This window comes from Rhinopithecus bieti, unplaced genomic scaffold (assembly GCF_001698545.2).
Source record: "Rhinopithecus bieti isolate Rb0 unplaced genomic scaffold, ASM169854v2 scaffold_29388, whole genome shotgun sequence".
NCBI lineage: Eukaryota > Metazoa > Chordata > Mammalia > Primates > Cercopithecidae > Rhinopithecus > Rhinopithecus bieti.
In genome coordinates, this window is record NW_016813389.1 from 527,960 (window position 1) to 539,112 (window position 11,153).

At 46.3% G+C, this 11,153-nt stretch overlaps 1 protein-coding gene across 4 annotated transcripts in view; it reads left to right on the forward strand.

Annotated features, from left to right (window-relative positions):
- Positions 1-11,153, forward strand: part of GLE1 (GLE1 RNA export mediator) — a 39,899-nt gene that overhangs the window by 17,551 nt on the left and 11,195 nt on the right. For all 4 annotated transcript variants that reach the window (XR_001880698.1, XM_017848228.1, XM_017848229.1 and 1 more), the window contains exons 4-9: positions 1,818-1,966; positions 2,462-2,522; positions 2,773-3,027; positions 4,661-4,892; positions 6,928-7,040; positions 7,209-7,278. Coding sequence is in view for 3 of the 4 variants with exons in the window: in XM_017848228.1 (XP_017703717.1) it covers positions 1,818-1,966; positions 2,462-2,522; positions 2,773-3,027; positions 4,661-4,892; positions 6,928-7,040; positions 7,209-7,278 (880 nt within the window). In the remaining variant the exon portion in view is untranslated. The remainder of the gene's footprint in view (positions 1-1,817; positions 1,967-2,461; positions 2,523-2,772; positions 3,028-4,660; positions 4,893-6,927; positions 7,041-7,208; positions 7,279-11,153) is intronic.

Below are 11,153 nucleotides of genomic sequence, written 5' to 3' on the forward strand. Positions count from 1 at the left end.
GCACTCCAGCCTGGGTGACAGTGCGAGACTCTGTCTCCAAAACAAAATAAAACTAACAAAAACATATATATATACACATAAAATAAAATCATAACAGCACAAATGCCTGGCTTTTGGCTGTTTTGATCTAATGACTAGCGGAAGAGAGCAAGAGTTGACTGTTTTGTCTACAAACATTCAACCAGTAGCTCCGTTTTCAGCCCCATGAGGCCCACCTGTATGAGTCATGGCATTTCCGAGTCTTGAGACACTGAAGTTCGGCTGGTAGATTAGCTTTCTGCTCCCGGGAGGCATCACCTGCTTATATATGTATGTATGTGTGTTGGTGTGTGTGTGTGTATCCTTGGGTTTTCTTAGCTCTCTGCTCTATCATTTATTGCTTCTCCACTATTTTTTTTTTTTTAAAGACAGGATCTCACTCCATTGCCCAGGCTGGAATACAGTGGTACAATCACTGCTCCCTGCAGCCTTGACTTCCTGGGCTCAGGCATTCCTCCCACCTCAGCTCTCCCTGCTTTCTAAATAACTGGGACTGCAGGTGTGCACCACCACACCCAGATAATTTTAAAATTTTTAGTAGAGACGGGGTCTCTCTGTTGCCCAGGCTGGTCTCGAACTCCTGGGCTCAATGATCCTCCCGCTTTGGCCTCTTCAAGTGCTGGGATTACAGATCTCAGCCAGTACACCTGGCCACTTCTCCGCTAACTGTTTTCCAGAAGTATGTAGAAGGTTTTTCCCTACTGGTGACCTCTCTCATGCTCTATGTGGTATTATGTCTTTTTTTCTTTCCAATTCTCACTTTAACAGAGTCCCAGAGGAGAGGATATATATGCTTGTTTTTAATTTGCCTTCTTTCACTGGAAGCTTTAAAATAAGTTTTAAGACTGGGTACAGTGGTTCATGCCTATAATCCCAGCAGTTTGGGAGGCCAAGATGGGAGGATAGCTTGAGGTCGGGAGCTCTAGACCATCCTGGGCAATATAGTGAGACCCTGACTCTATAAAATATTTAAAATTAGTCCTGTGTGGTAGTAGGCACCTTTAGTCCCAGCTACTCAGGTGGCTGAGTTGGGATGATCCCTTGAGCTCAGGAGTTCCAGGCTGCTGTGAGCTATAATTGTGCCACTGCACTCCAGCCTGCATGACAGGGTGAGACCCTGTCTCAAAAATAAACAAACAAAATATAATTATGTTTTAAAATAAAATAACATAATGTCTTAACAATAGATTTTGACATATCTCCATGCCAGCTGGCATCTTGTCATCTTTAAGGGCTGCGTAGTATTCTGCAGTATGACTGTACTATAATATGTGTCATCATTCCCCAGTTAAGTGGTTTTAAATTTATTGCTGTTATCAACAGGGTTCCAGTGAGCATTCTTGTACATATATCTTGGCACACACATACAGGCATTTCCTCAGGATAAATTCCTGAAATAGAACAAGTGTCAAAGGATATAGACACTTCAAATTTTGATAGTTGAAGGAGCTCCAGAGAGCAGGTGTTAAACCTTTTCGGCCGGGCGCGGTGTCTCACGCCTGTAATCCCAGCACTTAGGGAGGCCGAGGCAGGCGGATCACAAGGTCAGGAGATCGAGACCATCCTGGCCAACATGGTGAAACCCTGTCTCTACTAAAAATACAAAAATTAGCTGGGCGTGGTGGCAGGTGCCTGTAGTCCTAGCTACTCGGGGAGCTGAGACAGGAGAATCGCTTGAACCCGTGAGTTGGAGGTTGCAGTGAGCCGAGATCATGCCACTGTACTCCAGCCTGGTGATAGAGAGAGACTCCATCTCAAAAAAAAAAAAACCTTTTCAGGAGGGCCTGAGGCAATGGCAGGAGGAGCAGGACAGGAAGGTGCGAGCCCTCTCGGAGATGGCATCTGAACAACTGAAGCGGTTTGATGAATGGAAGGAACTGAAGCAGCATAAGGAATACCAGGACTTGCGGGAAGTAATGGAGAAGAGGTGAGTCTCCCTGAATTATGACTGGGAATGTTGATGTGTTCAACTGGAACTCTTTCCCAAGAGGAATTCCAAGGGGAAAGAATTGAACAACTTCTGAGTCCGTAAATATCAAGGTAAAATAGGCAGAGATGTTTATAACCTGGAAAGAAGACCAAACTTGGAAAGACAACCAAAGTAACACAGAGGGAGGCTTTTAGGAGAGGTAAAACAATTTTACAGGCATGGTGGAACACAACTGTAGTCTCAGTTACTAGGGAGGCTGAGGCAGGAGGATTGCTTGAGTCCAGGAGTTTGAGGCTGTGGTGAGCTATGCTCTCCAGCCTGGGCAACATAACGAGACCACATCTCTAAGAAAAAGGGAAGGGAGGGCAGGGAGAGGGAGAGAAAAGGAAGAGAGAGAGAGAGAGAAAAGAGAAAGAGAATGAAGAAAGAAAAGAAAGAAAAACAATTTTAGGAAATATCCCTGACTATTCCTTCCTGCCATTTTTCATGCAGCTCCAGAGAAGCCTTGGGACACCAAGAGAAGCTAAAAGCTGAGCACCGTCACAGAGCAAAGGTCAGAGCCTGGCAGAATTGGTGTGGGTGTTTTGGTGTCTGTATGTAACCTGCCTGGAGAGCCAGGTTTTGGCAGATGGCAACCATGGAGGATCTGGCTGTATTATGCCTGTGTGTGACTAACCTTGGGATGTCCTCTTCTTGCTCTGAGCCCATCTGTGAAAATATGTAGCCCACATAGAATTTGAGGATTGTGGAAAGAAGCAGCCCAGGAGCCCCTCAGAGAGAAGTCACTCAGCCCTTTTCTACAGATTCTCAACCTGAAGCTGCGGGAGGCGGAGCAGCAGCGTGTGAAGCAAGCGGAACTGGAGCGGCTTCGGAAGGAAGAAGGCCAGGTCCGCCTGCGGGCCCTCTATGCTCTGCAGGAGGAGATGCTGCAGCTCAGCCAGCAGCTGGATGCTTCTGAGCAGCACAAAGGCCTGCTTAAGGTCGACCTGGCTGCCTTCCAGACCCGAGGCAACCAGCTGTGCAGCCTCATCTCAGGGATCATCCGGGCCTCTTCAGAGGTGAGGGTGGCTTCAGAGTGACTCTTTGCTGTCTTTGAAATGGAAGACTTTAAAAGCAAAATTACTTTCTGACTTAAAAAATAATATCTGCGGCTGGGAGTGGTGGCTCACGCCTGTAAACCCAGCACTTCGGGAAGCCGAGGCTGGCAGATCACGAGGTCAGGAGATCGAGACTGTCCTGGATAACACAGTGTGAAACCCCGTCTCTACTAAAAAATACAAAAAATTAGCTGGGCATGGTGGCAGATGCCTGTAGTCCCAGCCACTCGGGAGGCTGAGGCAGGAGAATGGCGTGAACCCAGGAGGCGGAGTTTGCAGTGAGCCAAGATGGTGCCACTACACTCCAGCAACAGAGCGAGACTCCGTCTCAAAAAAAAAAAAAAAAAAAAAAGGAATATCTGCTATCTGCTTATTGGGGGAAATACCAAACATTACTTGTTATCTCCATATCTCTTTACCTAGAAGTAACCACTGTTAACATTTTATTTTGTTTTTCTTATTTATTTCTTTATTTTATATCTGCTTATTCTGGAATCTCTTTTTTTTTTTTTTGCAGTAGGGTCCCCCTTTGTCACCCAGGCTGGAGTGCAGTGACACAGTCTCAGCTCGTGCAACGTCTGCCTCCTGGGCTCAAGTGATCCTTCCACCTCAGCTTCCTGAGTAGCTGGGACTATAGGCGCATACCACCATGTCCTGCTAATTTTTGTATTTTTTTTGTAGAGACAGGGTTTTGTCATGTTGTCCAGGCTGGTCTCAAACTCCTGGGCTCAAGTGATCCCCCTACCTCGGCCTCCCAAACTGCTGAGATTACAGGTGTGAGCCACCGTGCCAAATTTTTTTTGTTTTGTTTTGTTTTTAAGTTAGAAACAGGGATCTCACTATGTTTCCCAGGCTGGTCTTGAACTCCTGGGCTCAAGTGATCCTCCCACCTTAGCCTCCCAAAATATTGGGATTACAGGTGTGAGCCACTATACCTGCCCTGTTTCTTTGCTTTGCTTTTTTTTTTTTTTTTTTTTGGAGACAGGGTCTCACATTCTTGCCCAGGCTGGAGTGCAGTGGTGTGATCATGGCTCACTTCAACCTCTGCCTCCCAGGTTCAAGCGAGTCTCGGATCACTTGAGGCTAGGAGTTCGAAACCAGTAGGTTTCAGCCAACATGGTGAAACCCTGTCTCTACTAAAAATACAAAAAGTAGCTGGGTGTCATGATGCACACCTGTAATCCCAGCTACTTGGGAAGCTGAGGCATGAGCATCACTTGAACCTGGGAGGCAAAAGTTGCAATGACCGAGATCCTGCCACTACACTCCAACCTGGGCAACAGAAATTCTTTCTCAAAAAATAATTATAATAAAACAGTATTATTTTTGTCTAACATATTGTCACAAACTTAAAAAAAAATTATGCTGGCCCTTATTGCTGAGAATACAGAAAAATTTATACTTAGAAACTGTGGATGTGGTAGTAAGTTGGAATTATTAATACCTTTAAGAGAACAGGGAAAGCAGTATCAACTTGTTGAATGTGGATACTCCATTGGTGCAACAATTACAATTGTAGGAAATGTATTGACTTGTGTGAGGTATGATTTACCTAGGGAATGACCACTAAGCACCATCTCCGTCACTCTGACAGAGTGGCTATCCTACAGCAGAGAGCCAAGCTGAGGCTGAGCGAGCTCTGCAGGAAATGCGGGACCTCCTTATGAACTTGGGGCAGGAGATCACCAGAGCCTGTGAAGACAAGAGGAGGCAGGATGAAGAGGAAGCCCAGGTAAAGCTGCAAGAGGCACAGATGCAGCAGGGACCAGAAGCCCACAAAGAGCCCCCAGCTACCAGCCAGGGCCCAGGAGGGAAACAGAATGAAGGTGGGTTTTGGTATGGATATGGTCCTTTAACTTATTGTAAGTTTCAAATCTGAAGAGAAACAAGAGCATGTGTTGAATGTTGTGTTAAACTGTAGGGCAGTTAACCAGAATTTTATGTACTATATTTCATTCAGTTGTGGTTGATCTGGAGTCTGATTTAAGATTCCTTGGCCGGGCGCGGTGGCTCAAGCCTGTAATCCCAGCACTTTGGGAGGCCGAGATAGGCGGATCACGAGGTCAGGAGATCGAGACCATCCTGGCTAACACGGTGAAACCCCATCTCTACTAAAAAAAATACAAAAAACTAGCCGGGCGAGGTGGCGGGCGCCTGTAGTCCCAGCTACTCGGGAGGCTGAGGCAGGAGAATGGCGTAAACCCGGGAGGCGGAGCTTGCAGTGAGCTGAGATCCGGCCACTGCACTCCAGCCCGGGCGACAGAGCGAGACTCCGTCTCAAAAAAAAAAAAAGATTCCAACACTTTCGTTAGGACTTGAAATTCTGTATAACTCTAGCAGATACATTATTTCAATTATTGCTGCTGCTGAGTATTTTAAATAAATGCCCACAGATAAGTGTTTGTGTAATACGTATAAGGGATCAGGAGTTTGAGACCAGCCTGGCCAACATGACAAAACTCCATCTCTACCAAACATACAAAAATTAGCTGGGCATGGTGGCGCGCACCTATAGTCCCAGCTACTTGGGAGACTGAGGCAGGAGAATCGCTTGACCCAGGAGACAGAGGTTGCGGTGAGCTGAGATTGTTCCACTGCTCTCCAACCTGGTGATAGAGTGGGACTCCATCTCAAAAAAAGAAGAAGAATCAGTGTGCCATAGTGTTTGAGAGTGCTGACTCTGGAGCCAGATCAGTGGGAGTCTAGTTTTTGTTTTTTTGTTTCTTTTGCAGTGGGGATGGAGAGTCGCTCTTGTTGCCCAGGCTGGATTGTAGTGGCGCAATCTCGGCTCTCTGCAACCTCCGCCTCCCGAATTCAAGCAGTTCTGCCTCAGCCTCCCAAGTAGCTGGGATTACAGGTGCCTGCCACCGCACCTGGCTAATTTTTGTAGTTTTACTAAAGATGGGATTTCACCATGTTGGCCAGGCTGGTCTCGAACTCCTGACCTCGTGATCCACCCGCCTCGGCCTCCTGAAGTGCTAGGATTACAGGCATGAGCCACCACACCCGGCCTGGGAGTCTAGTTTTTCTTTTTTGGTGTTTTTGTTTTTGTTTTTTTTGAGATGGGGTTTTGCTCTTGTTGCCCAGGCTAAAGTGCAATGGCACGATCTCAGCTCACTGCAACGCTCAACCACTTCCCAGGTTCAAGCGATTCTCCCGCCTCAGCCTCCCAAGTAGCTGAGATTACAGGCATGTGCCACCATGCCCGGCTAATTTTTTTGTATTTTTAGTAGAGACGGGGTTTCTCCATGTTGGTCAGGCTGGTCTTGAACTCCAGACCTCAGGTGATCCGCCAGCACTGGCCTCCCAAAGTGCTGGGATTATAGGCGTGAGCCACTGCGCCTGGTGTTTTTGTTTGTTTGTTTGTTTGTTTGAGATAGGGGTCTCATTCTGTCACCCAGGCTAGAGGAGTGCAGTGGTGTGATTACGGCTCACTGTAGACTCGCCCTCCCAGGCTCAAGTGATCCTCCCCACTCAGCCTCCCAAGTGGCTGGGACTACAGGCATGTGCCATCCTGCCTGGCTAATTTGTGTATTTTTTGTAGAGATGGGATTTCACCATGTTGTGCAAGCTGGTCTCAAGCTCCTGGGCCTGTCTTGGCCTCCCGGAGTACTGGAATTACAGGTGTAGGTCACCACGCCCAGCCTTAGTTTTTCTACTTAGTAATACGACCATGGCAAATCACTTAACATTTTTGTGCCTGTTTCTTTTTCTATAAACTGGAGATAATAATAGTATCTATTTCATAGTCATTGTGACAGTTAAAGCAGTTAGTGCATACATAAAGTGATTATAACAGTGCCTGCCTCATATTACGTGTTCAGTAAATACTAGCTATTAATAAAACCTTTTATTTCTCAGACCTCCAGGTGAAGGTACAAGACATTACAATGCAGTGGTACCAGCAGCTGCAGGATGCTTCCATGCAGTGTATGTTGACCTTTGAGGGCCTGACCAACAGCAAGGACAGTCAGGTAGGGGAGAGGTATATGGCGGTAATTTTGTGGGCTTGATGGTTCTCAGAGAATGAGCACTTCGTGTCCCAAAGGAATGTAGCTGGCATATCACTTTACCTGATTCTAAGTGACATCTGCTCAGCTTTTCAGAACACTGTCTGCCTTCTCACTGTTCTCTTCTGGCAGGCCAAAAAGATAAAGATGGACCTCCAGAAGGCTGCTACCATCCCAGTGAGCCAAATCTCTACCATTGCAGGTTGGTCAGAGGGGTTAAGAACATGACCTTTCACTTCATTGTATTATTTTTCAGACTCCAAATCTATTTATATGTAAGATTCCTGTAAAAGTATATTCAAACAAATGTTTACAGTTGGATCAGGTACATATAAATCACACACATCTTGTTTCTCTGGTTTCCTCTTTAACACATAGAAGGTAATCATGGCTGGATGCGGTGGCTCACGCCTGTAATCCCAGGACTTTCGGAAGCTGGGGCAGGTGGATCATGAGGTCTGGAGTTTGAGACCAGCTTGACCAACATAGTGAAACCCCGTCTCTACTAAAAATACAAATATTAGCCGGGTATGGTGGCTCTCACCTATAATCCCATTTACTCAGGAGGCTGAGGCAGGAGAATTGCTTGAACCCAGGAGGCAGAGGTTGCAGTGAGCCAAGATCACACCACTGTGCTCCAGCTTGGGTGACAGAGACTCCGTCTCAAAAGGGAAAAAAAAAAAAAAAAAAGATAATCATGATGTGTTTTTTTTCTTTTCTTTTTTTTTTTTTGGGAGAGAGAGTCTCACTCTGTTGCCCAGGAGTGCAGTGGCGCTATCTCGGCTTACTGCAAGCCCTGCCTTCTGGGTTCATGGCATTCTCCTGCCTCAGCCTCCTGAGTAACTGGGACTATAGGTGCCCATTACCACGCCCAGCTAATTTTTTGTATTTTTAGTAGAGGTTTCACCATGTTATCCAGGATAATAGGTTTCACCATGTTATCCAGGATAATAGGTTTCACCATATTATCCAGGATGGTCTTGATCTCCTGACCTCGTGATCTGCCCGCCTCGGCCTTCCAAAGTGCTGGGATTACAGGCATGAGTCACTGCTCCCAGCCTTTTTGACTCATTTTTAACAAGCTACCTTCTATGGTAAATTATTAGGATGGTTCTTAGCTTTGAAGTTGCAGGTTACTGCTGAAAACATCAGTAAGGGAAGGAACCTAGGCTGTGACTTGCAGACTTTGCTTCTGTTCTACAACATTAGCTTTTCCGAATTACTCCAAGCTCGCCTTGTTCATCCTCAAGGACTCCTTCTTTTCTCTCCAGACACTGAGGTTTAGAAAGTGAGAACCAGAAAAGGAAAAAACTTTTCTTTAGAACCAAGGTTCATTTGTATGGAGCTGTAGATGTGGAAGCCTTCAGATTATAGACTGAGCTGCCAGGTGGCTGGGGAGTGTGTGTGCAACTGGAACACTCTTCTGACTCATCATGGGTTCTGTTCCCCGATTCACTTTTCATTGCCTGTAAAGCATAGGAAAATTTCAGTTCCTGCCCTTGATAGGCAGTCTGACAAAACTTACATATGACTTTGCTACCTGAAATTCTTTCTGGAACAGGGCAAGGTATAAATAAATAATGTATTACTTTTTGGAATTTAAAGTGCTGTGTCCTTTGATAGCAACAGCAAAGCAGGAGAGGTTGACTAGACAGCCACTCTACACCTCAACGGCCATTCCCAGTTCCCCTCAGTTGACCGCAGACAGGGTCAGTACCTCCTTCATCAGGAAAACAGAGACATCCAGCGTGAGCTCCTCAGAGCCCCTTCTACCACTGCACAGTGACATTTACCTCTTAGTCTCCCGTGTCACTAGATGAGGTGTCCTTGCTGCTGCATTTACCCTTCCACCTCTGCCCTTGTTCCCTTTCCTTCCTGTCTCCTGTCAGACTTTGCCTCATTGTTTATTACCTTTCCTGTTTTCTGTGATTACATCCTTTTTACAGGCTCCTCTCTCTCAGCCTTTAAGTATGCGTGAGCTCCTCACATCCTAACATGAGTTTCCCTTGATCCTATGTCTTCTAAGTGTTTGCTGATCTTCCTCAGGTTTCCGTTTGGCACTGTTGCTGCTTTCTCTGTGCAACTCTACTCCTTTGACCTCCATGGTGCCATTACTTTCCAGGTTCTTCTCCTGTGTCCCTCCCTCCCCATTACTTTGCTCTCTCTCTCTTCCTCTCTCTCTCTTCCCTTGTGGGTTTCTCACTCTTCTACCCCACTCTAATTGTAGGTGATTCCTAGGGATCTGCTCTTATCCTGCAGTTCTTTTCATTCTCTCTACTTACAGGGCTTCAAATATTACCTGAATGCTGATGACTCCCAAACCTACCTCTGGTTTATTCCTTTCTTCTGAACTTCAGATTCTCCAGCTTCAGCTACCTGAGGGACATCTCTGCCTATATGTCTCTTAGCTGCCTCAAGTTTAATGTGTTCAAATCCATATCCATCATCTTCCTTAGCCCTCTTTGACTCCTGTTTTCTCTGAGTAATCAGTAGCACCATTATCTACTCAGTAATCTTAGCTGGAAACCTGGGAGTCATCTTTATGACTGCTGCCTCTCTTTCACTCACCACATCGAATTAGTCTATAACTTTGCCTTTTAAAATTTTTCTACACATTTCCTGAGTCTCCCTTTGTCTCCATCGTGACTGTAAGCCCTTTAAGATCTTGTATTCCAGCCAGACACAGAACATGCTCTAGAGTTAGTGCTCAGTAAATGTTTAATGAATAGGAGAGAAAGATCACCTAATTGCTGTCTTTTAAAAAGGTGGGCCGGGCACAGTGGCTCCTGCCTGTAATCCCAGCACTTTGGGAGGCCGAGGTGGGTGGATCACAAGGTCAGGAGTTCGAGATCAGCCTGACCAACATGGAGAAACCCTGTCTCTACTAAAAATACAAAATTAGGTGGGCATGGTGGCACATGCCTGTAATCCCAGCTACTTGGGAGGCTGAGGCAGGAGAATCTCTTGAACCCAGGAGGCGGAGGTTGTGGTGATCTGAGATCATGCCATTGCACTCCAGTCCGGACAAAAAGAGCGAAACTCTGTCTCAAAAAAAAAAAAAAGGTGGATGTCAGCTGGGCCTAGTGGCTCACACTTATACACTTATAGTCCCAGCACTTTGGGTGGCTGAGGTGGGTGAATCATCAGAGGTCAGGAGTTCGAGACTAGCCTGGCCAACGTGGTGAAATCCTGTGTCTACTAAAATACAAAAATTAGCCAGATGTCGTGGCAGGCGCCTGTAATCCCAGCTACTCAGGAGGCTGAGGCAGAAAAATCACTTGAACCTGGGAGGCGGAGGTTGCAGTAAGCCAAGATCATGCCATTGCACTCCAGCCTGGTTGACAGAGTGAGACTTCATCTCAAAAAAAAAAAAAAAGTGGATGTCGCCGGGTGTGGTGGCTCACGCCTATAATCCCAGCATTTTGGGAGGATGAGGCGGACAGATCACTTGAGGTCAGAAGTTTGAGATCAGGCTGGCCAACATGGTGAAACCCTGTGTCTACTAAAAATACAAAAATTAGCCGGGTGTGGTGGCATGTGCCTGTAGGCCCGGCTACTTGGGAGGCTGAGGTGGAAGAATTGCTTGAACCTAGAAGGCAGAGGTTGCAGTGAGGTGACATTGAACCACTGCACTCCAGCCTTGGCGATAGGGTGAGACTTCATCTCTAAAAAAAAAAAAACAAAAAAAAAAAGGTGGATGTCCATGAGTGGTTAGAATTAGAAGAAATCTTGAGTAAGGACATGATGTTGGTATGGCCTGGGGAGGCCACGTCGGTCTAGGGTTGGAAGATAACTAACTTTCCTCCTACCTAGAGAGGTATGGAGAGGGGCTAGATGGGGCATTCAGCCAGTGGGGTCCACATGGTTGACTTTTTAAAAAATTTTTTTAATAAGAGAACTGAATGAGATTTCTGAAACTTTTGTGACATTTCTTGAAGTGATTAGGAACTTGACAGGGTGTTTCTCAACTGGAGATGCTATGTTAATTAAAACATTGACTGGCCGGGCGCGGTGGCTCAAGCCTGTAATCCCAGCACTTTGGGAGGCCGAGACGGGTGGATCGTGAGGTCAGGAGAT